At 41.5% G+C, this 25,732-nt stretch overlaps 1 protein-coding gene across 1 annotated transcript; it reads right to left on the bottom strand.

Annotated features, from left to right (window-relative positions):
- Nucleotides 1-1,192: 1,192 nt before the first annotated feature.
- LOC129832267 (myoferlin-like) lies at nucleotides 1,193-25,701 on the bottom strand. Its single transcript, XM_055896238.1, has 54 exons — nucleotides 25,523-25,701; nucleotides 25,054-25,109; nucleotides 24,739-24,830; nucleotides 19,918-20,026; nucleotides 19,580-19,673; nucleotides 19,021-19,166; nucleotides 18,786-18,914; nucleotides 18,561-18,623; nucleotides 18,402-18,452; nucleotides 18,240-18,270; nucleotides 18,015-18,130; nucleotides 16,062-16,188; nucleotides 15,586-15,689; nucleotides 15,413-15,481; nucleotides 15,274-15,317; nucleotides 14,633-14,715; nucleotides 14,350-14,388; nucleotides 13,459-13,583; nucleotides 13,254-13,367; nucleotides 12,910-13,087; nucleotides 12,689-12,813; nucleotides 12,481-12,590; nucleotides 11,969-12,161; nucleotides 11,464-11,751; nucleotides 11,174-11,337; nucleotides 10,691-10,805; nucleotides 10,388-10,490; nucleotides 10,106-10,245; nucleotides 9,848-10,018; nucleotides 9,621-9,711; nucleotides 9,456-9,533; nucleotides 9,154-9,335; nucleotides 8,582-8,740; nucleotides 8,373-8,474; nucleotides 8,105-8,266; nucleotides 7,510-7,672; nucleotides 7,318-7,391; nucleotides 7,127-7,183; nucleotides 6,159-6,170; nucleotides 5,961-6,059; nucleotides 5,624-5,752; nucleotides 5,270-5,425; nucleotides 4,780-4,871; nucleotides 4,179-4,349; nucleotides 3,775-3,923; nucleotides 3,455-3,594; nucleotides 3,285-3,373; nucleotides 3,098-3,193; nucleotides 2,820-2,961; nucleotides 2,611-2,710; nucleotides 2,278-2,471; nucleotides 1,979-2,088; nucleotides 1,729-1,876; nucleotides 1,193-1,591 (listed from the first exon to the last, which is right to left on the bottom strand). Exons 1-54 carry the CDS (start codon nucleotides 25,611-25,613, stop codon nucleotides 1,553-1,555), a joined length of 6,204 nt encoding a protein of 2,067 aa, XP_055752213.1. The 5' UTR covers nucleotides 25,614-25,701; the 3' UTR covers nucleotides 1,193-1,552.
- Between the last annotated feature and the right edge of the window lie 31 nt (nucleotides 25,702-25,732).

Below are 25,732 nucleotides of genomic sequence, written 5' to 3'. Positions count from 1 at the left end.
AGAGTCAAAATGGTGAAGCTCATATATATATTATTAAAGGTGTACTTTATAATATAACTCTGACTTGTGTGTGTGGTTGGCTCTCTCATCATTGAGTAATACAGGAAATTACCACGACAGTCTTCACTATTATTCTACAATGTAGAAAATAGTAAAAATAAAGAAAAATACTGGAATGAGTAGATGAGTCCAAACTTTAGACTGGTACTGTATATACACTATATATATACACTGAACAAAAATATAAACTCAACATGCAACAATATTAAAGATTTTAAATAAAGGTTATATACATTTTAAAAATTAAAAAACACTGCCAACATGGGGCACTCTGTTCACAACATTGACATCAGAAAACCGCTCGCCCACATGACGCCATACACTCTGTCTGCCATCTGCCGGTACAGTTGAAACCGGGATTCATCGGTGAAGAGCACACTTCTAAAGCATGCCAGTAGCCATTGAACGTGAGCATTTTCCCACTGAGGTCGGTTAAGATGCCGAACTGCAGTCAGGTCAAGACCCTGGGGAGGACGATGAGCAAGCAGATGAGCTGAGAGAGTTTCTGATAGTTTGTGCAGAAATTCTTCAATTGTGCAAACCAACAGTTTCATCCGCTGTCTGGGTGGCAGGTATCAGACAATATCTCAGGTGAGGAAGCCGGATGTGGAGGTCCTGGGCTGGCATGGTATCACGTGGTCTGCGGTTGTGAGGCTGGTTGAACGTACTGCCAAATTCTTTAATACAACATTGGAGGCTGCTTATGGTAGAGAAATGAACATTAAATTCTCTGGTAACTGCTCTGGTGGACATACCTGCAGTCAGCATACCAATTGCATGCTCCATCAAAACTTCTGATGTCTGTGGCATGTGTTGTGTGACAAAACTGCACATTTTAGAGTGGCTTTTTATTGTCCCCAGCACAAAGTGCACCTGTGTAATGATCATGCTGCTTAATCAGCGTCTTGATAATTCATTCACCTGACAGGTGTGGCGTATCTCGGCAAGAGAAATGTTCACTAACAGGGACGTAAACAAATTTGTGTACAATATGAGAGAAATCAACTTTTTGTGCGTATGAAAAAATTCTTGGATATTTTATTTCAGCTCATGAAACCAACACTTTACATGTTGCATTTATATTTTTGTTCAGTATATACTGTATAACCACAAAGACCCCCAATGCAATTGGTCTACTGATCATCATTTATTAGGGCCTTAAAACAATCATTTATTTAAAGAATCAGTGTGTATATGACCACATAAATGTTCATTACAAAGCACAGAGCATCCATTAAAAATACTTTTAAGAGCATAAGGTTCAAGGAATTCTGATTAACCTGTGCAAAGATAATATAATTATGTTTGATGTTGGTTTGAACAATCTACTAATTATGCATTCTGTGAGCAAACAGGTTTTTAACAATTCATTTGAAATATTACACAAATACAGTTTAGAATACATAAAAATAGTCATGATATTTTTGGTTGAAAATACATTGGAAGACTTTGGTCTCTGTTCTTCTTGACATATGAGCAGAATATTGTGTTTTCATTTGAATGGCTTCACAATTTTCATTGAAATGTAGTTCTGGAATGAGAGAAATTGTAATTAGGCAAGCATTAATCACATCAAAATGTAGGCAATCTGTCAGTTTGTTATTTCATTAATGTGAATTTTATTTAACACAGTTTAATTGAACATTATCCCCTCCCGCCTGTTCTTACCGGTAAAGAGTATAACAGGATTCCGACGAAGAGCAGCACTAGAATCAGCAGGATCAGTCCAATGAAAAGCCACTTGAATCTGCGCCACACAATGAACTTCAAGGTCTTACAGGGGTTCGTGAACCAGAAGAAGGATGTGTCCGGACGCCTGTTGATGTTGGAAGAGAGGAGGAAACAGTTTAATATGGACTATACATCTCCGTTAGGCCTATAAAAGGGTGAATATACACAGAAGAGTGGAAATCCTTACTTAGGGAAGTCAAGCTTTGGGTTCATGTTGGGTTCATCCCTGCCCTTCCCAGCAGGCTTTTCGTCCACTTCCTTCTCAGACACGATTTCCAGAGTCATCTCAACCTTCCCCTAAACATAACAGATGTTAATTCAGATTTATTCCACACAATGTTTCACATATAGTCTGTAATTTGCAAAGTAGTAACCTTCTTTAGAGATACTAAACATGGTTGAATATAAGATTACAGGTAAACCAGGTTGATTTATACTCTCTTGATTTTGTCAGTTTAAAATGGATGACCTCTTAGCTGTACTCACACCAAGGACTTTCTTCCCATCCTGTTCAGTGACACATGGCCACCAGCCTCTGACAGACTTCTGAGCGAACAGCGAATTGGCCAGGTCGGATTTGTGTGGTCGTGAATCCATCACCTCCTCCATCATACTTAGATTGCACGTCTTTGAAACCTTGGCCGGAGGGGTAAGTTTACGGAGATCCAGCTCTACCGTGCCTGTACAATGACCAGAAGACCATCTCAGGACCATGTGTTAAATAGCTGATTTGATCAGCTGGAGCAAAATGATCATATGGTAATATTTGATTGAAAAAAGTATTGTACGGTAATTCATAGTGCTAAAGAAATGTCTCACCCAGGTAATCATCCAATGAGAACTTGTCATTATCCCAAATTTGAACAATCAACTTGGGGGGTATCCTGAACTCTGTTTTGTCTAAACTCCAGAAGTGCTCCTGTTGAAAATAATAAGCAAGACTGACAAAATTGGCAGCAATGAAATGTACCTACATTTTGTCTTACTACACTATTCCGTTTGTAATTGTTTCTCAAGCCTAAACACACCTTCTTGGAGACCAGACACAGCTGTTCAGCGGGCAGGTATTCAAAGCCAAAGACGAACCTCCAGTTGAAGTTGCCGTCCCCGTCCAGAGACCTGTAGTGGACGTCGGTCTTCTGCTTGTCCTCCTCCATACCTGGCATCCAGCTGGACCGACAGACTAACTGGTTAATTCATTTAGGTTTTCATGTGTTTGAAAAAAACACAAGTGTGTTATATGCATGGCTGTCATGGTAATAGTTAGATCCTAATATCGCTTCAAAAAACGTTTCAACACGGATACCCTTTGACGTAGATATCACTCATGCGCTCCCCAGTAATACTAGTTTCGTCCAGAATGACATCAGAGGTGTTCCAAACAACAGCTCGCAGGAAATACCTTTAAATGGAGACATGGTATTCATGAATAGAATAGAAGATTATAGACTAGATCACTTTGAAATACCAAATTGTGAAGTGATTCTCCTTACTTCTTGGCCTTGCGTGGCACAATGTCGAAGGGAGGTCCGGGAAGGCCCATGTTTTTGGGGAAAACATCCACCCACATTTGAAGGCATCCCTATAAGTGAGGGGAAAATACAGTTAGTCTCAGATATGGAGACATATTGAAGATAAAGAGGAAGACAACATGGATAGTGACCTGAGAAAGTTGGGGCTGGAAGCTGCTGAACAGTGTCCTTGTCTCCACGTGCTCAGGCACCAGTCCATGTGTTCTGAGCACGTGCAGAGAGATCCGTTCGTCGGCAGGACCCAAGTGCTGGTGGATCTCTTTGCTGGCCTCTAAATTATAGATGGTTAACGTGAGTTACCTCATATTTAGGGTCCATGTTTTTTTGCTGGTCAGGAAAAAAACACTACAGGCCCTACTCATGTCACACAAAATATACTCTGGTCCTCATGTCCCTAAAATGAAAGTTGAACGTTACAAAAAGTCCATAAAAAAACCTGCTTATGAATTACCAAATTGAGCCAGCGTGTACTGAGTCCCATTGAATGACAGTGCTTTGCCATCATCTTCTAACCTGGGTGGAGGGACGCCTTTGAGGCGGGCCAAGTTCTGAAGGATCTGAGAGGGCTTCAGATGGTCACGCCATTGGTTGATTCCAGAGCTGTTTCATGAAGATCAACACAGCAAATCAATCAGAGTCCCCCATAATGATTATGGGCTCAATTAAATTACAGTGCCCATCTTTCTCTTTCATTTCAGATTGAGGCATGTAGTCGCTATCTGGACCTACACAACAGATGTCATGACACTATGACTCATATCAACACCAAATTAGAGTTCTGAAAATGTTTGACAAACTTAGATTTTTTGAAGTGAACTATGACATAAAATGTACAGCAGGAACAAGTCTCCTCACATGCAGTATGTCTGAGGCAGGCCACAGTAGGAGCCAAAACGTGACAGGAAGCGGTTCTCCAGGTCAATCACTGTCTCTCCCACTTTCTCATCGCGGGTCAGCAGATCATAGTCATACACTGAGATCTTCAGGTCTTTGTCTTGAGGCAGAAAACATGACATCTCAAACATTCTGCAAAAAGGAGGTGTGGTATAAGTGTAGAGTAGAATAATTAAAATACCGTTTCAAGTTGTACTATGCAGAAATCGCTACGGCATTTCCTGGTTGCTACAACTCTAATAGTTTACCTAATTTCAGTTTATGTGACAAAATAATATAGTATAGTGTAGAAAATCATTGTACCATCCAAACCACTGTGGAAATATATTTTCCATAACCAAAAATATTGTTGTTTCAGCTGGTGTACAAAACCGAAAGTAAAAGACGCAAAAACTAAATTTAAGAATGGGAGGCATAAAATAGCCCACATAGAACATATCTACCGCTTCTTAGACTTGCTTTCAAGTAGAATGATAGATCTATAACTCACATTTCTATGTGAATTTGGTCAGGTCGCCCAAAAAGTAACATATTGCCACTTTAAATGAATGTGAGATTTTACCTTCCAAAAACAGGGTTGGTGGTATTTGGTAAGTAATTATCTCGGTCCTCAATTGACTTCTTTCCCAGGGAAATCTTTATATAGGGATCACACTGTAAAGGAAAGGCACATTTAGAAAACAAACATGTCATGTTTTAACATCAAAGAGTAATGAAAGTAGAGAATAGTACGTAAGAGAACAGCAACCTTGCAATACACAATGTGAGATTATATAGAGCATGCAAGTTAAGCATTTCACTCTACTTGTGCATGTGACAATAAAACGTTGCAATTTTGGCAAAACTGAGTTATTGACGTAACCTTTTTCTCTGCAACGTTCTCCACCTATATGGTACTTTAAATACCCCAATTCATGTTGCTAAGTCAAAAAGAGTACAAGATGAGAATTCCTCACACCATTCAAACCAATGAGGGTTCGGAACTTTAAAGTCAATTATCTCAGAATCATCTTTCCGCAGATAGAATTCCAAGCTCCCGGCGCTGGACTAACCTGACCGTTGTTGTCCTTGGGCTGCAGGTCGATGCCTCTGACCACATAGATCCTGACCAGGCACTCCTGAGGCCCGCTTTCAGGCAGCTCACGGAACTGGCGAGGAGGAGGAGCCACACCCGGGTCGTCTGATAGAGGGTACACCTTAAAAGAGCCCTGAAAACACAGTCCTCCGTCATCAGCCATCACTGACAGGTAGCAATGCCTTAACTCTACCACTAGAAAGGGATCAATAGCCTGATTTATGACTGATGCGTTCTATCTTGTTGAGCCAATGTGGTTATGCATATGTATGGAGGCATGTACGAGCATGTATATGGAATGTGTGAAATAATAGTGAAACTGCTGTTCCACCTTGAATTCTCCAACGACGGATGGATCATCTTCCTCATCTTCATTCTTGCCTCTCTGCAGTTTGAAGGTGTTGCAGAAATCGGTGAGTTGTTTGAACTCAGGAATATTCTCCAGTTCCTTATCATACACCTGAAAACAGAGATGTAGACAATTATATTTCACATCAAATTTTAATGGTCACATACACATGGTTAGCAGATGTTAATGCGAGTGTAGCAAAATTCTTGTAAATCAGAATTCAATTTGAGTCCAGGAAAGAAAAACAAAATGCCAACTAATTAGTGGAGTTACTTCAGATGTATGCAGGTGTATTCTGTGTGAGACATCAAGACTTCACCTTCAAAGTGTCATATCCTTTCTGAAGGTAAGGACGGCACTTCTCATGATCTCCAATGGAAGCGTAGAATTTACTCCACCAATCAACTGTCTCCTTCTCCTAATGTAATAAAGTGAAGATAGCATTAAATTCAAGACCGTATGTCACAGAGTGCTTCTTATGTGATAGAGAGATGTATGTAAAGTTTACATATCTCACCTTCTCTGCATGCTTTTAAGGAAGAAGGGGATGAAAGGAAAGATAAGTAAACAAGGTATCAAGTCAATGGGAGAACCATAATTGCATTTCCTTGATTACACGCGTCCGCTCTCCTCGCCTCTTTCTCAAAACCCATTTGGGGAGAACGTCAGAGGGGATGGACCTTGGACTTTCTCATCCAATGGTTTTTGTGAACGAAGCGAGGAAAGAGGATGCAAGGATTCAATGAAATGCAATTGAGATTCTCTGAATATCAAGCCAGCTAGTGAATTTGTAAATCGGTGTCACATGAATCATGTGAATCATTGGAATCATTTAAAACTGTTTCACATGCATGATCAATCTGGTAGATGGTATAAAATCTGTTGTGGAGTGAAGGAAAAATATGGCATACTTATTTGATACAATGATTATACAGTTTGATGCAATGATACCCGATTGTGATCCAATTTCACAATTGAATTATTATTGAATGAACTGTTAGTGCATGAGCTAAGATTGTCTAGAAAGTTGATAATTGATTAAAATGGTAATGGTATAATTTGCAGTTCTGTTATTTTAAGTAACATAACTTTAAATTATGATACACAATTTAAGATGTTCCCCTGATCAGTAATATCGGTTGCAAATTTGGATTATTGAAATGAGTAAGCAAGATGTGAGAAAGCAAAGTCAAAATAATAGTTTCAATGTTTGTTTTTTTGTTGCTTGGTTCTGAATAAGGTCAGACAGAGATGTCCGTTTTTTGTTTAAACTCAAACGTTAAAAACAGGTTTAAAGTTGAATTTAATTATATTTCATTTTGATTTACTTCTTTGGATGAATCACACATTTTGACTCTGCTCATACTCATTCCTTCCGTATCTGTCATTTCATCTCTCTATATAAACATGTATCAGAGAGGCTCCCTCAACCCTGCAGTGTCATTGTCCATCCTGTAGAGTTGAACTACAGAGGACCATACATACAAGACGAGAAGTAGTGGTGGCCATTTTGTTGACTGCTGCTGACATGCTGTACACAAACTGCAAGTCAGAGTATCGGCTATGAAATTCGGACTCTATTATTAGATGGAATAGATCTTAAAAGCTATCATAAGAGAGCGTAACAAAATATGGTGAATTTGAGAGGGGTTTCCTATTCGAATGCTAAAGTATACCTGAGCTTCAAGCAGAGGCCTCCTGTCTTCCATGTCAATTCTGGTGTCATGAGGAAAAGCAGCCATCAAAGCCACTGACAAAGAGATAGACAATTTTTATCTCATATTTGTTGGGAAATCGTTTCAATTTCACCACAGGGTGGTACTATGCACGTGTAATAAGTAAGCGCGTCAGAGAAAGAGAATAGTTACTTTTGGATGACATGGATGACTTCTGGATGACGTAGGGGTCACAGCGAAACTCCTCCAGAGAGTCTATGGTACACTGTCCAACCACTGGCTTCCTGCCAAATGGCCTGTGGTCGATCACCTTCAGCACAATGGGAGGGGTGTACATCTCCTCTTTGGGAAGAAGCTGAGGATGAAGATATGACAACCTTGACATCGATCCGCTGAGTGAGAGAATGAGAGAATGCCTACACAAATGTAGCACAAATAGCCTAGTGGTTAGAGAGCGTTGGGCCAGTAACCGAAAGGTCGCCAATTTGAATCCCTGAGCCGACAAGGTGAAATATCTGCCGATGTGCCCTTGAGCAAGGCAGTTAACCTAATTGCTCCAGGGTCGCCGTTGATAATGGATTACCCTGGCCATGACCCCCCCTCTCTGAGGGTGTCTCAGGGGGATTTGGGATTTGCAAAAAACACATTTCCCTTTCACACGTGTATAATACACACTTGTATACGCGTGAAACAGGACAAATATAAGCACCCACACATTGGCACGGTGTAAAAATTTAACAAAAGAACAGCACTCATGCCTGTGAGACCCCAAGCAAGCCTCTCTTACCACTTTAAGGAAGAGGACAGATCCAGGAAAGTTGGGGCTCTTCTTCATGTTCTTGATGACAGCAGACTGGACCATCTCCCCTCCACACTCTACCACAAGGCTAGGGGAGGCCACAGTGGCCAACTGGTAGGTCTTCATGTTGCGCAACCCCCAGGCCAGAATCTGAAACAAACACACACTGGGTAACAAAGTACATACTGTGCAAAGTGGGAAATAGCAGGTACATTTCTGTGGGAAGTTATAACATTACTGAAGTATTGCAGTTTACCTCAATAGCCATGAGCTGCACCACAGGCCGTATCCCCTGAGGCACCATGTACAGATTCTCCCCCCTCTTGGGAGGGACCAGAGGGAGGTCCGTCTCGTTACCCTGGAGACACAGAGGGAGAGAGTTTTCACAATCCACATCACCCCTTTTCCTATAGGCCTACCCCACTAACTAATACTGCCACTCCTCCACATCCTCTTCTGCTGCACCTTATCCTTCAGGATGAGCTCAGCAGCCACCAGCACGTCTCCAGCCCGCTGGTCCTTCTGTGTGATGGGGGCCCACAGCAGTTTGGGGGTCTGGTCCATGCCGGGGTTCAGTTTCACCAGGGGGACACACACGCTCCGGCCCAATAGCTCATCTTTCCCCTGGGGCAGAGTGCAACATGTTAACCACCAGGATGACAATAACGGTTAATAGGGCACTGTATTGATAACTCTTAAAGCTACAGTATGGAACTTTCTGGACGACCTGACCCAAATTCACATTCTCGTTGAAAGCAAGTCTAAGAAGCGGGAGATCTATTCTATGTGCGCTATTTCTATGCTTCCCGTTCTTAAGTTTCGTTTTTGTGTCTTTTACTTTCGGTTTTGTATTATATTTTTAATATTTCACAGTGGTTTAGAGGGCACTATGATTCTCTACAATAAACTTGCTTGTTCTGTCACACAATCAGAAATTAGGCGACCTATTAGAATTATAGCAACCAGGAAATGGAGGAGCGATTTTTGCATAGTGCATCTTTAACCTGGGTGACTGAAGGAACTTTGATCACACCCACCACCTGGTCCTTGTCATAGAACTCCAGCACCACGTCAGGGGGATAGTGGGCGATGTTCTGCGGGTCCCCGTAGATCTCCACATCCTGGAAGATCAGGGTCTGGTCCCACGTGGGGTTCAGGGTAGCTTTCATGGTCTCTGTGGTTTTACTCATGTGCAGGAAGGACACATGGGCATATGGATCTAGGACAAGATAGAAAAATGTTTTGTGTGTTAGATAATACGTCCACATTTTCATAATATGTCACATCGTGTCAACTTTCACTAAATCAAAACATGCTTTTGACAAGGAAACGTGCAGACCCGAGAAGCTGTCTTTATCCATGGCAATAAGGTTCCTGGCCTGGTAAACGTAGACGCGGAGGTGGTAGAGGTGTGAGCCTACAGAAAGAAAACACCCACGGTTAAAGCCAGCATCACAAACAGAGAGAAAGATCCATGCCGACTATGTATAACTAAAGCACTCACTGTCAAACGAACAGGACACAGTAGGAGTATTGGCACCAAAGAGCTTGGAGGCATCGTCCTCATCTTTTTTTTTCTCATCTACATCAACCCCCTGCAAAGACAATCAAGAATTCCTCCAAATTAACTCGGCAACAGGGACGGACAACACATAGTGTCTTCATGCCAGGGAGAAGAGAAAACCAGCAGAAGCTGCAGCCCCTGTGGACCAGAGTTGTCCAGTTGCTCACCAGCGCCCCCTCCAGTTTGAATATGGCGGATGCCCCCAGGCGGCCGGCAGGGCCCATCTTCCTCCTCCAGCGTCTGCGTCGGATCGTGTCGGCGGAACGCTCCTTCCTGTGGAACTTCCAGCCAATCAGAGAGGAGAACTCCCAGCCTTCTGGGTCTCCTTGGTCTCGCTTCTGAAAATGGGGGAAATATTTGACATCCACAACATTTGATTATGATCTCTCAAGACAAACTGTTTCCTACTGGCACGGTGCACTGACCTCAGTGGTTGTACCAGCAGCTGATGTTCTCTTCCTGGGCCTGATCATTCTCCTCCGTCGGTGGACGTGGTACATCTTCTCTGCTGGCACCCAAGACTTGGGTTTGTCATCTGGAGGGATGGTGATTCCATACTCCCAGCCTTCATTCAGAATAAACCCATTAGAAATGTATACATAATGCTTGAAAATACTACAGGTCATTCTTACAGTAGTAGATTACATGAGGTGTAAATGAGGACAAGACACATTAGAAATCCCAATTTAGGGAGACCAAAAGCAGACCTTTCTCATCCACAGCCCTGTTTTCATCTACGGTCCACTCATCCCCCCAGCTCCAGCCTGCAGGACACTCCATTTCCCCTGGTTTGTGGGTCTTCTCCCCATTCTGCAAACACAACCAACAACGCCTGAGAAACCTGGACACCAGCTACAGGAAGCCCAAACTGAATAGGGGAATCTAAGAATTCATTGTACTAAATAATTATCCTGTTTTTATATAATTTTATTGCATCAAAGCCAGCGGTATGAATACACATGGTCATGATTTTTGAAGAGACACTAAATGGTGTGTGTGTTCTTCCTAACCACGTCAGTGTAGGGCTCAGCAGCAGGCTTCCACTCTCCCCCGGGGAAGCGAGTCTCATTCTGGAAGACTTCATCCATGAACTCAGTGTGTCCCGCATCTGCCTCTGTCAACAGACTGGTCCAGCCACACAGAAAGAGATTTTATTACACACTCAACACTCCTCACTAACAGGTGGTTGATGGAAAGAGAAAAATGCTAATAACCAGAGAACTGATAGCCGGGTCATGTTCATTATGAACCAAAGGGAAGAAAACAGACTGAAACAGAGAGGGACTACCTAGACTTGCCCAATAAGAAAAGTATTTTTGTTTACCGTTTCAAAACGTTTCACTACAGTGTGCCCTACCTACTGAACATGACTGGTCTCTCCAGGGAGAGTGAGGCAGATCCAGCCCATTTCCTTTGATTGTGATAAAGAGCGCTGATTACGTGTTTCTCTACAACGGTGGAATTCAGTAAAAAAGTAAACAAACAAGTCTTACCCCTTCTCTGGGTCTATGAACCAGTCTCCCTCCCACTCCCAGCCTCGCGGGGGAATGAAGTTCTCTTGTTTCAGCTTCAGCTTGCCAGTCACATCAGAGTATTTGTAGCGTAAACCCAGACCGGTAGTTCCCCACTTCCCCAGCATGTAGGCCTGATTCTCATACTACCAAAGGGGAAAACACACAGGTCATTTAATTGGCCATTCATATACATTATACAGCAATCTTCTCCATTACTATCAAGTTCAACACTCAAAAGGAAAAAGTGAGTCATTTTAATAGAAACATACCAATTCAGCAAACACACTGAACATCCCTTCTGAGAAATTGTTGAACTTTTTCTCGTCTGCAGACAGGCCCAGCCACATGTTGACTCTGATCTGGACTGGAACCTTCAGACCCTTGTTTTTATCCATAGGGTACTGCATGAGGATAGTCCTGGTCCTGCCGCAGAACTGTCCACATGCCTGTTCGCTGTAGGTGGAGTAGAGTAGCTGGTAGGCTGGGATGCGGCTGTACGCCACTCTCTTCTCCCCCCTCAGCATCCAGATGATCACGTCAGGCATGCTGTTCTGGGGCTGGAGAGACACCATGTCAATTACTGTACATCCCCAGTTTTAATACAACAATACGCAACTTTACATTTACCTTCAAGGGTAATTTAGAGGGCATTGTACATGAAAAGTAAAAAGAGACTAACGCCAAAATATTTGGCAATTATAGTCTCTGGTTATTGATAGCAGCTTGCCAAAATTATGTATAATGGCCAGACAAACAGCTTGAACTCTGACCTACCTCCTCAGCGAGCTGCTTCAGTTTGTCCAGCCAGCCCTCAATGTCCCCCAGGGTATCCTTGATCTCGGTCACCTCCTCTCTCATGCTCTTGGCCCCCTCCATGATGGTCTGCAGGGTGCTGTCACGTAGCTTCTTCATCTGGATGTCCAGGGCGGTCAGGTTTGAGTGGCCCTCCAGCTCTGGCACTTTCAAACTAGTATGATCGGGATTTGGTTAGATAAGGGCAATTCCACAGTAACGGAACTACTCAAAAAATTTTACTTTAAAATGTATGCCGAACTAAAAATATTTATTTCTAAATTTAACAAACCATACAACTCTATGCACAATGATTAAGTTGAACAATTTACACAGTAAATTAAAAAAAAAAAAAAACACATTGGTATGATGGGGATTGGGTTAGATACACATGCTGGGTTAGGAGTCATCATTTCTGTGTTTATGCTAGATCTTTGAAACTCAGATTATCCCAATGTTGACTAATTAAATCCATCAAACATGGAAGCATTTACCTGCTGAGGTCATCGATCACCTGATTTACCAGCCTCAGCCAGATCTCAGCCAGACGATTTTCGGGGACTTTAGCCAAGATGGCCAACTTCATCGCAGTGATGTTAGATTGCTGGAAGGAGCAATAGACTACAATTTTACACTGTATTCATACATACATTGTAGGCATTCAAACTAAGGTAAATTGGTGCATAAATCTGCATCTCGTACCAGACGTTCAGCTATGTACAGAATGATGTTGACTGCATCCAAACGGTGACTGATGTCCTCCCAGAATGATGTAATGACAACCACTGGTTTGGCATTAGCCCAGGGCAGGTAATAGTAGTGGTTACCTGTTGAAAATAAACAAATTAGTCCAATTTCAAAGATTCTTGTTGAGGTACCAAAAACCAGATTAATTTGGTTTCTAAGGTGGCTTGGGCCCTTACCATCAAACACAGCACAGCTGTACTGGGTAGTGGAGGCCAGTGGTTTACAGGTAGTGTCCAGCTTGTTGCCATAGTTGCCAATGCTGACCTCAAACTGGATTGGTTCGCCAGGTTCCTGAAGCATGCTGGCACTATGGAACACTGCACACAAACAGTACTTCCTTCTGCGCTGGTATTTCTGATCAGAAGATAAAATGTTCAGTTTAGATAGAAAAAAAATCTAAATTGTACCATGTATTTTGTTTCTTGGCAATCTACACCAAAACAGGATATACCTGTAGGTAAGGCTAAAGTTAAAAAAAGTAAAAATGTATCAAGAGTAATTGGGGTATAGGTTACAGTACCTGGGCCACCAAGATGTCATCACTAGGGATCTCTTCTACAGTCTTGTCAGCTTTGCCTTCCAGTTTAGTTGAGAGCTCAACCAGGATTCTTCCTCGATAGGCCACCCCTTCACCCTGTCAAAAAGAAACTCATAGGTAATTTTCAATGTCAACATCTCCAAGCTTAGAGATGGAGAGAAGTTTTAAATTCCCTTGCAGAACCTACTTTGCCAAAGTTGAGCTCTTCGTAGGGGTCAGGAAGCCCCGTGAACTCTCTGGGACTCCCATACAGGTTGATATAGCAAGGCCCAAAGGCTGGCAGGAAACCCACCTCAGACTCCCCAGTCTTCCCTGTGGAGGAAATTATGTTTTTTACTAATGTCTCTAAATGATGAGCTACTGTGGAGTTAGTTCTGCATGTCAGAAGCTGATGTCTTGGATGGAGAATGGTGAACATGGCACATAGGGCTAGCAAATCTTCAAAAACTACAGTTAGGGTATCTGCCCAGCCAAACTCACAGGAGTCATATGCAGTTTTGTGTGTTAGGTTACGCAAAGAATGTCAGCCTCACAGAGCAACTCAGAAATGCAACACATGCCGCAAAAGAAGCAAAGGAGCTTGCTCTCCATCTTTGACAAAAAAAAGTATAGCAGTCAACTCTGTGACAGCACAAACAAAGCATGCAAATGTAATCAAAAATGTATGACTGAATATCAAGGGTTAAAGGCAAAGCAAAATAGTTTTGCTGTAACCTTTTGAGTACCGAGTAAGGTCAACTTTGAACTGATATGTGTGTTTCCTTCACTCAAATATCCTGCTATTGTACTCAAAGGGCTACAGAAATTTGTGGACCGGGCACAATGCATGGCATTCACACATTCTCAAAGTAACCTCCAATGCAGTAATCATTGTCTGGGGTCAAATTGGAACCATTCAAAATGTCTTTATCTCCATTCTAAATTCCTTGAAATGTCATGCTGGGCTAGAATCAGTGGAATTTACTAATGTGATGTATAAAATACTGCAACTTGTTAGAGATACTGGGCCAAAAGATGACAGATTTTTGCACTGGACAATACTTTAACAATTCACCACATATCTATTCATTAATTGAACCTTCAAGTGATGGAGAGTACCCATATCCCGCATGTTTGTCTATACCAAGAGAAAAAGAAAAGTGCATGTACTGTATATTAGAAAGTTACAACTGAGTATAGAGATGAATAGAGTTCATCTGTTCATTTATCAACCAAAGTGAATGGACATGGTGTTTTTTTTTTGTGTATTTACACTATTATACTAGAAGCTACAATGACATAGAAATCATATACTTGAGCTATAGATATTGTGAAAGGGAGATTGACAGTGTGGTGTAGTGTAATTATTAAGAGAACCATACCTTGAACTTCGCCACCAGAGGATGCTATTTTGGCCAGATTCAAGTATATGGTGCCAATCGAGTCATTCCTCGTCAGGCGATCCCTGCATAAGAGGTGCAATATCAATATGACATTCACACCCACCAATGTGAATGAACTTCACTTTCATCACATTTAGGGGACACATTGTTTTCCTAATCTTTGACTTGCACCCATTTCCTACTATTCCCACTTTTCCTTGTAGCAACAGATTGAGGTTACAGAGGTGTTTCCCTGCCAACAGGATCCCAGCCTGGAACAGGGAGGGACTGCCTGTCTGACTCATACTATAACACTGCCGGGTTCCTCCCAGGCCAAATAACAACTGACTGACCACACTCTGGAGATGCATACAGGCAGGCAGCAGGGAGCAAGCACCAAGGCACTCTAAGGGGGCTGAATACACACTATGTACATTCCTGAGGTATTTCTGACCCTTGTGACCAGGAAAAACTCCTGGCCCTTATTTGTGTAAAAACTGAGGAAGTGTGCATCTGAATACTGTAATAAAGCAGTGATGTGAGGCAGAGGAAAACTGCCAGAGCTCAAATGGAGTGATTTAAATGGATACAGACAGTATGTCTATCATAAGTGTTCACTAGAGGGAATGCTGTTGACTTACCAATCAAAGACGGTCAGTTTGATTCGTTCACACATGGAGGGGAACTGCAGAAAGATTTTACAGGATCATCGTTTTGAATCACAATTTACCAAAGCAGAAATCCAGTGCATTAGATTGTTTTTTTTGTTGTTTTTTTTACCTTGACCTGAAGATTCAGCATTTGGTTCCATTCTGGGTTGGCATTCTTCTCAATGACTTGGGTGCACAGCTTCAACAATAAACATTCACATATCAACTTCACTGCACAACTATTTCCATAATAAACAAATCATCCCCTTGATTCGAATTTTAGGTGGAGAGCAATGTGAATACCCTTTTGCCAGCGAAGTGAGCCTCGACAAAAGGATCCACTAGATTCTTCTTGTCCCCATCCACTCCAAACATCCCCTTCAGTGACTGGACAAAGGCATCATCCACTATGGTGAAAAACACACAGGTTAAAGGAGCAGTTCAGTATTTCAACTTGAAGTTAGACGGTTCCTCACCCTGTAAGTACTCTATGGCAGTTTCTCCTGGCCCATAGACTACTTTCAGGGTGAGGAACCATCTAACATCACATAGTAAAATAATGAACAACTCCTTTAACTTTGCTGAATTTACTTGCATCTCGAAACAATCTTACTTGAGAGATACAGATTGAGACACTTCTAAATGAATAGCTAGTTCGGATGCACACCTATCTTCAGCGTAGAGAAAAAGCACTTGAGAGTTAGGCTGAAGAGCCTTAAAGCAGAACAAGCCAACCACAACAGCAGCAACAGAACATTATATATACACTAGTGGCATACTCTGGGGAATGTCCTCGGCCCGGAACACTTTGAGAGACAGGGTGATCCATCGCAGCGTAACCCCTGCTGGCAGCAGCAGGTTACTCTCTATGTCATCCTGGTCATCGTTAATGTCCCTCTTCTCTACCTGCAGAAGCCACAAACACACACACACACCACACACACTGTTGTCACACTTCACTGTGATAGGCACAGATGTTATTTTCAAAGTACACTACCAGTCAAAAGCTTTAGATCATCTACTCATTCAAGGGTTTTTCTTTATTTTACTATTGTCTATATTGTAGAATAATAGTGAAGACATCAAAACTATGAAATAACACATATGGAATCATGTATAAACCAAAAAAGTGTGTATGTATTTTAATAGCCACCCTTTGCCTTGATGACAGCTTTGACAACTCTTGGCATTCTCTCAACTAGCTTCAGGAGGCAGTCACCTGGAATACATTTCAATTAACAGGTGTGCCTACTTAAAAGTAAATATATGTAATTTATTTTGGTGTTAATGCGTTTGAGCCAATCAGTTGTGTTGTGATAAGGTAGGAGGGCATACAAGAGATAGCCCTACTTGGTAATTGACCAAGTCCATATTATGGCAAGAACAGCTCAAATAAGCAAAGAGAAACGACAGTCCATCATTACTTTAAGACATAAAGGTCAGTCAATACGGAAAATTTCAAGAACTTCGAAGGGGTCTTCAAATGCAGTCGCAAAAAACATCAAGCGATATGATGAAGCTGGCTCTGATGAGGACCACCACATGAATGGAAGACCCAGAGTTACCTCTGCTGCAGAGGATAAGTTCATTAGAGTTACCGGCCTCAGAAATTGCAGCCCAAATAAATCCTTCTCAGAGTTCAAGTAACAAACACATCTCAACATCAACTGTTCAAAAGAGACTGTGTGAATCAGGCCTTCATGGCCGAATTGCTGCAAAGAAACCACTACTAAAGGATACCAATAAGAAGAAAAGACTTGCTTGGGTCAAGAAACACGTGCAATGGACATCAGACAGGTGGAAATTTGTCCTTTGGTCTGGAGTCGAAATTTGAGATTTTTGGTTCCAACAGCTGTGTCTTGTGAGACGCGGTGTGGGTGAACGGATGATCTCTGCATGTGTATTTCCCACAGTAAAGCATGGAGGAGAAGGTGTTTTGGTGTGGGAGTACTTTGCTGGTGACACTGTCTGTGATTATTTAGAATTCAAGGCACACAACCAGCATGGCTACCACAGCATTCTGCAGCGATACACCATCCCATCTGGTTTGGGCTTAGTGGGACTATCATTTGTATTTCAACAGGACAATGACCCAACACACCTCCAGGCTGTGTAAGAACTATTTTACCAAGAAGGAGAGTGATGGAGTGCTGCATCAGATGACCTGGCCTCCACAATCACCCAACATCAACCCAATTGAGATGGTTTGGGATGAGTCGGATCGCAGAGTGAAGGTAAAGGAGCCAACAAGTGCTCAGCATATGTGGGAACTCCTTCAAGACTGTTGGAAAGGTGACTACCTCATAAAGCTGGTTGAGAGAATGCCAACAGTGTGCAAAGCTGTCATCAAGGCAAAGGGTGGCTATTTGAAGAATCTCAAATATAAAATATATTTTGATTTGTTTAACACTTTTTTGGTTACTACATGATTCCATATGTTATTTTTGGATGTCTTCACTATTATTCTACAATGTAGAAAATAGTACAAATAAAGAAAAACCCTTGAATGAGTAGGTGTTCTAAAACTTTTGACCGGTAGCGTGACCTGACAAGGAGAATCATTTAGCTCATAAGTCATAATATAGGAATCAATCAATCAATCAAGTTTATTTTTATTTATTTTTATTTTACCCTAATGGGGTCATTAGGATCATTAAGATGCTCCAAATTAGTGTTCAGTTACAAATCATGCCAACAGAAACCGTGAGAGGTAACCCCAACTATTACTGTACCAGTGATTCGTCTCCCGCCCCAACGATGAACATGCTGACTTTAAGGTATCCCCTGGCGCCCGAACTGGATTCATCAGGGTCATTCAGGAGAAGCCACTTCCTCATTACAGAGTGAGCTATGAGACAGGCCGAGACAGACAGCCACATGCACAACATTTACCCCATTGAGGAAATGGATAACAGACGCAGTGTATGCAAATACTGTGCAAGGCACCATAAACATACCTGGTTCATCATAGATGAAGCCAACATCAACCTGTGGGAAGCAAAGCAAGATGGGAAATACCTCAGACTGATAAAATGCATAAGTCAAGAGTAATGGAATGTAAAGTTAGACTTTTTTCTTATTAATCCTTGAATGTTTTTTGTAAGAGGTGAAAGGAGTACCTTGAACTCCCCCATGAGACTGTCAGCTCTCAGAGAGAAGGAGTCGTACACCTACAGAAGGAGAGTACTCTTTGTTAAGAGTGAGAATGAAATGCAATACATAGTACCTGACTGTTCAGATCAGCTAGTTCCATATTACGAACACTGAGTTCAACTTACCCGAATGCTGACATGTTGATCAAATAGGTCCGACGGTAACATGTTGACGTTGTAAAAGAACATCTGTAAAGAGAAAAAGGAATCTGGGTGGTTTAATGAGAAAAGCAAATCCACATTAACCTTCAGGACAAATCAACTGCAGTCATATCTCAAGAAAGAATTCCCTATTTGCTAAGCACACATGGACTTAGTCAAATTAAGTTAAATCAATATGCCTTCTTTTACCTCATCAAAGAAGGGATTGTTTCCCCGCTTGATCCTTGTTCTGTGAGTCTGTCCACAAACATTCACCTTCACAACAGGTTTGATGTTATTCCCGGGGAGCTGTCGTCCCTCTAATATCCTGACACGGATCTGACGGCAAGAGATAATGAGAAAAGGGAGTCAAAACAATGTCAAATCATAATTCATGACATACTTCTGATTAGATAGATGCTAGAACCCCTATGCCAGAATTCACCTGAAAGTCCTGGGGTTTATTGGCCAGGGGACGGTTCAATTTCCTGTTTTTCTTGACCAGTCTTTGGTTAGGGTTCCCAGGCTGACCAGGGGCAGAGGGACTCTGTCCTGCATCAGTGATGTCCTCCTCCCCCTCTTCACCTCTACCTTCCATTGCAGACACACACAGCACAACCTCAACCGCAGTCACCAGATAAAGTACAATCAACAGCACAAAGATGAATTGGTACCTTTAGTAACAGCTAATACAAGTATCCAAATAAACACATAGGCCTTTCATAATCCTGCCCCAGTCAATGGCACATGGTTGATAGGAAAACAAAGGAAAAAGCCAATTTTTCCCTGATGGTCCTTTCTTATTTTGAGGATTAACACAAGCATACCAGACAGCTCTTTTTTACAATCAGTATGTTTACCAACTCATAGAAGTAGTATAAGAAGGAAATTGACTACTTCAAAATGGAGATGGCCTAAATGGCAGAGCCAGTGCTCTCACAGGCACCATAATGGGACAGGTACAATGAGTCGTCTATCTAAGTCTATGAGAACATATGACCTACCAGACTCCCCTGCAGCATCTCCTGCCTGTGGGTCATTTGGGTTTGGAGCGGCATTGGCTGGAGGATCATAGTGAATAACAAGGCTCACCGTGGCCTGGAAGGTGAATAATTGGTGGAATCAATCATCTCATTAAAATGTGCTGATATCAACATTCAAAATTGATTTTTGGTGCTCATGGGGTTTTTGTAGTTATTAAGCTAATACAATGTAATTAATTAAAATGGGATAATGATATTACAGCTGTTTCAATTTCAGATGATTGCATGATTGTTTTGCCCATATCGCTGGTAGCTGGTGAGTAGCTGCAATCTCCATTAGTACATACTGAACAACTTACCCCAGTAGCCTGTCCCTTTTCATTGACAAGAGCCAGATCTTTAAATGGAAAGGATTTGACTTGACCAGTTGCAAGGTCTTTCAGTGAGATTTTTGCAGAGCCGAGAAACCTGCAAAACAAGGCTAAACTTCAGATATGGCTAGCTGTAAAAACAAATACATTCCAACTGTCACGTGTGCTCCCTCTCCGGCCTCTAGGTCACCAAGCTGCTCGTTATGGTGCACACCTGTCACCATGGTTACGCGCAATATGACACTCCCCTGGACTCCATCACCTACTTCATTACCTGCCCTATAAGTGTCACTCCCCTGGGTCCCTTCCCCAGGCGTCATTGTTTCTGTTTTGTTTTTTTTTTGTCTTTGCGTTGTTCGTGTTTTTTTGTTTTTTTTGGTTCATGTTCCGTGTTTTGGTTCATGTTCCGTTTATTTATTAAAACACTCACTCACTGAACTTGCTTCCCGACTCTCAGCGCACATCGTTACACCTAACGTTACTATACAACGGTGCGGTATGAACACAGGGAAATTCCGTTTGATAATGTATCTTTTATTAAACATCAGGTGCATGTAAGAAATGAAAATACTGCAACAATATCCTTATCACTAGTCCTTAAGAGTGGCTATTTGGCCACTAGCCAAATGAAACGACTACAGTGTCTATAGAACGTCTACAACCCCCTTGGATTTCTTCACATTTTATTGTGCTACAAAGTGAGATTGAAATGGATTTGTCATTTTTTGTCAATGATCTAGACAAAATACTCTAATGTCAAAGTTTACTTTTCTTTTTTAAGAGTAATGAAAAATAAAACACTAATATAACTTGCTTAGATAGTATTCACCACCTTGAGTAAATACATGTTAGAAACACCTTTGGCAGCGAGTGAGTGAGTCTTCTTGGGTAAGTCTCATAAGTGCTTTGCACACCTCTATTGTGCAATATATTTGCCCATTTTCAAAATTCTTTAAGCTCTGTCATGGAGTTGGGGATCATGGTTAGACAGCAATTTAAGTCTTGCCCAAGATTTTCAAGCAGATTTAAGTCAACTGTAATTTGGCCACTCAGGAACATTCACTGTCTTCTTGGTAAGCAACTCCAGCGTAGGTTTGGCCTTGTTATTGTCCTGCTGAAAAGTGTATTCCTCTCCCAGTCTGCGGTAAAGCAATTAGGCCATGAAGTATATTCCTTTGCTGTGTTTTTGTTGCACTTTTACTTTAGTGCCTTGTTGCATACATATGCATGTTTTTGAATATTTTCATTCTTTTCACTCTGTCTTACAGTTCATTATTGTGGAGTCACTACAATGTTGTTGATCCATCCTCCGTTTTCGACTATCACAGCCATTGAACTCTGTAGCTGTTTTAAAATCACCAAGCAGTTTCCTTCCTGTCCTGCAGCTCAGATCAGAAGGATGGCTGCATCTGTGATGTGTCTGGGTGGTTTAATACATCATCTACAGCATAACTATTAACTTGATATGCTTCAAGATATATTCAATGTCTGATTTGTTATTGTTACCAATCCACCAATCACTGCCCTTCTTTATGAGGCTTTCAAAAAGCTCCCTGGTCTTTGTACTTGAATCTGTGCTTAAAATTCAATGCTTGACTGAGGGACCTTAAAGATGTTGTATGGGGGACAGAGGAAGGGGTACTCATTCAAAAATCATGTCAAGCCGTATTATTTCAGACGGAGTGAGTCCATGTAACTTATAATGTGATTTGTTGAGCCAAATTTTACTTCTGAAAAATGTACCCTTTCCTAAACAACCGGGCTGAATACTTATGCAACATCTATATTTTAGTTATTGCATTTTTATGAATTTGTTAAAATGTGTAGAATTTTCTTTTCACTTTGACATTATGGAGTATTTTGTGTAGATCAAAGACAAAAAAAATACAATTAAATCTTTTTCAATCCCACTTTCTAACGCAACAAAATGTGAAAGAAGTTCAAAGGGATGTAGACTTTCTATAGGCCCTGTATGAGACTGCTGACCATAACGATCTTTGACGCTATCAAATATGGAAGTATGGAGATTGTGATACATTAGGCTACTGACTCTAGCCGTCATTGTAAATAAGAATTTGTTCTTAATTGACTCACCTGGATAAATAAAGGTTAAATAAATAAAATACAACTTCTTTATTTGAGAATAGAGATTACATCTAGTCATGAGTGCAGTGAGCAGATGAGGAAGGAAAAGCCTTCTGTGTGCTCAGTGATGTCACCATGAGAAAAGGCCCAGGGGTGGCCTCCTCCCAAAGTTAACAAACCCACCCAGTCAAACACACCCACAAAGAACAGGAACCTGGCATCACACACGAGCAATCAAATAGAGATTTCATCAGAGGAGGCTGGTGAGAGGAGCTATAGGATGATGGGCTCATTGTAAAGACTGGAATGGAATTGGTGGAACGGTATCAAACATATGCAAACCACATGTTTGACTCCGTTCCATTAATTCCACTCCAGCCATTACAATGACCCGTCCTCCTATAGCTCCTCCCACCAGCCCAATCTGGAGAGCGAAGCTTACTAGTAAATAACTTGACATAACTTGCCTTACCACATCGCGTATGAACAAATTATGTTGGGCAGCAGGTAAATTAGGGGTTAAGAGCATTGGGCAAAAAACTGAAAGTTTGCTGGTTTGAATTCCCGAGCTGACTAAGTGAACATTTTCTCAATGTGCCCTTGAGCAAGGCACTTAACCCTAATTGCTCCTGTAAGTCGCTTTGGATAGGAGTGTCTGCTAAATTACTAATATGTGAAATGTAATGTTACAACTTTTCCAAGGATTTGAACCTTTACCCTCCAGTCAGGAATAATGTCCATACAGATACAGGTGGGTATTGTTAATAATGTCATTTCTCTCTTTGTTTATTTTATCATTTATCTCTACTCATGGGGAATATTACATCTCCCAGGCAGTGTTCAGACAGATCTCTTCTACATCTGGGAGGCTGAAACATGAACATTCTCTGGAGAGTGACACTATCAACCTGGAATGCAGGATAATAAATCAGAGGATGTTCCATCCTTTCCTTGTGACAATAGTAACATTTCTGTTATATTAACAAAACAACCCCCTGCAATACCTTCAGTCAAAAAAAGATTTGTGGACAATAGGGCGGAATCAGTGAGCAGAATATGTTGGTTCTTGTCTGTTGCTAGGGTAACGCAGTTACTAACAGACCACTGTGGCGAAACTCTCTGGGATATGTTATTATTGTCTGGATTACAATGCCAGCCTCTCATAACGTTCTTTTCATTTCTCCCTGGCTGATGTATGTCTGTCGGCCTGAGGTTCTCAGGTCATGAAATGCAAACAGGTGTGCCGCCAGAACTCGATCTGCTATTACCAAAGTGTGGAGTCATTCCACCCACTGCCCATCATTTTCGCCAGCAGGCTTCCTATGTCAACCACAGTGGAAGTTTCCTTGTCGTAGCCATGTAATTTATGTTGCCCTGTAACATAGCATGAGTAATCAGGTATGTCAACACATAATGACATTGACCAACTATAAAGTCAGCATCTATGACAAAGATATATTATTTGTGTGACTGTTTATAGGGATCATTAGAGGAATTCCTTCCCAAATCTAATAAATCCAGAACCACAAGGTTAAACTTTTCTCTCCCAAGTTGCTAGGGTTACAAAGTACCATAACAGACCTTGGAAAACTAAGTGAGATGAGAGTCCCTACACTCCCCACATCATCAGTGTCAGACTGGGCTAACTCGATGGAAAGCGTTACTCGCAACCTATGGCCTGCACTGATGCATGCATATACCTGACAAAACTGGAAAATCATACTCCTGATTCCAACTGTGCTGAGCTGCAGAATGTAGCTAATATGCATTACATGCACAGAATTATACTTACAGTAGCAAAAGCTTTTATCCAAAGTGACTTACACGTGCACACACGTGCACACACAGTGTCCAGGGAATTGAACTCACTACCCTGGCAAAGAAAGCGCCATGCTCTACCAACTGAGCTACAGAGGACCACAGACATGTGGATTCACAGCCATGATCATTTTACTGAATTCATCTCACTAAAACCTGGACATTCTCTAACACGTGTGTTGTCTTCATAACATACAAGGCTTTGACGATTTTAACTGGCAAAACCTCGGAAACGTTTTTTCTGTGGTTACGTTTCCAGATTGTTACCATGACTTTCCCTCTGTGAATGGAAAATACACTACCACAACATTTAAACTTTGGTCTCTATCCATAGTGGCCTGAGCTCTCACGACTGCTTCGTCCTAACTGAATACAATAGTTCCCTGTCAACAAGTGCCATTCCGCTCATCCCAACAGAACAAACAGGTATTCATTGTTGCCTAAGGCGGATCACCTCTCGCACTCACTGCATGCAAGTCTGAGCATGGTAAGTAGGGTGTGGGAGTTACATGTTAAGCCAACAATGTGGTCTCCTGAAAGAGTGGTAATGCTAACTTACTTTCCCATTAACATCATCCCTGGAATCCATTTTGCCATTTTGCTTGTCAATATTTAACTCTGAAACCATTTCAAAACTGCAGTTGACTCTTTCCCCTTGGGGTTAATTTGCAGGAGGTTGGTTTAATCTAATGACTACCTTCAGTAATATTGAACAGATTAAGTCAGAGATTTTGTAAATCCTGCCTCCTCTTGGAATCACGTTGGAGACTAGACAGTTCTTTGCAACTTCATTTAGAGGACATCTCTGCTCTGTTTAAATGGTGAGGCAAACAGGGTTCCTCGCTTTCCTAAATCCCACTATTAGTGCTGGTGTGTTAGGATGAAGTGTATGTTTGGGCCACTTACTTATCTTTTCCAATAGTTTCGTAGTCTTTCACAATCACATCAATGTAAGATGAGGAATCAAGCACAGAACCCTTCAAATCGAACTCAAGGACCTGTAATCAAACATGACATGTCTTAATCATAAATCAGGGGCACTGCCACCGCCAAGGGGTTGAGGTACACATGACACAAATGAAATTATTAAGCCTATTAGAGAATGACAATATTATACAGAAGCCTACAATTTCACACACACACTATCAGGGTTTCAAGTCTTCTTTTGGCAATGCAACTTTCCCAAGGACAAATAGTCTGAACAGAAAACAAAGTACTTACTTCATTCCAAACTGGGTTGACTTCACTGTCAATTGTTTTGGTTTTCTTCTTTTCATCTGAAAGTTACATTTGTTTTATTTTTTTCCACTTATTTCAGTCACCTTTTACACTTGCTAAGAATTCATTAAATTCCAAACAACTTCTAATTATTTACAGGGTAGAGTAGATGTCAATGCAGTCAGTATGATAACTCGGGTAATATTGAATAGATACATTCATCAGTTTAGGTCCAATGAAAAGTGATTGCCTACTTCAAAGGAATACATCCTGATTCAACCAATCAATAGGTTACACCATCATCATTCTGCATCTGACAACCTGTGTTCTTTCTCAATTAATGAACACGTTGTTATGACTGTACTGCCTTTTCTGCTACTGGGATGGAGACAATAAAGTAGCCCAATAGAGTTGTGGATCAAGATACAGAAAGAGAACCTTTGGGACATAAAAAGTAAGTGCACTTCCTTACCTTTAAAAACAATATTTGCTATTGGATCCGGAGTACTTCCAAGTTTACTTTTAGGCAGACCTTTCGCAGATTCTACCACAACCCGCAACATTATGATTGTCACTAACAGGAATCAGTATTGCTCTGTAATTACTATAAAAACCGAATCCGTGCAGCACCATCACCTCCCCATCACTGAAGCCAACTGCATCATTTGAGGAAATAGCTCCC

This window comes from Salvelinus fontinalis, chromosome 1 (assembly GCF_029448725.1).
Source record: "Salvelinus fontinalis isolate EN_2023a chromosome 1, ASM2944872v1, whole genome shotgun sequence".
Taxonomy (NCBI): Eukaryota; Metazoa; Chordata; class Actinopteri; order Salmoniformes; family Salmonidae; genus Salvelinus; species Salvelinus fontinalis.
This window is presented reverse-complemented; position numbering and strand designations above follow the sequence as displayed.

Bases quoted from the DNA above. Each gene is read 5' to 3' on its own strand.
- LOC129832267 (XM_055896238.1), bottom strand. From the start codon at position 25,613: ATGTTGCGGGTTGTGGTAGAATCTGCGAAAGGTCTGCCTAAAAGTAAA. The intron at 10,806-11,173 runs GTAAGACTTGTT...TGGCTGGACCAG, and splicing joins TTCATAGACCCAGAGAAGGG to TCTGTTGACAGAGGCAGATG. The intron at 2,711-2,819 runs GTGTGTTTAGGC...TATTTTCAACAG, and splicing joins TGTGTCTGGTCTCCAAGAAG to GAGCACTTCTGGAGTTTAGA.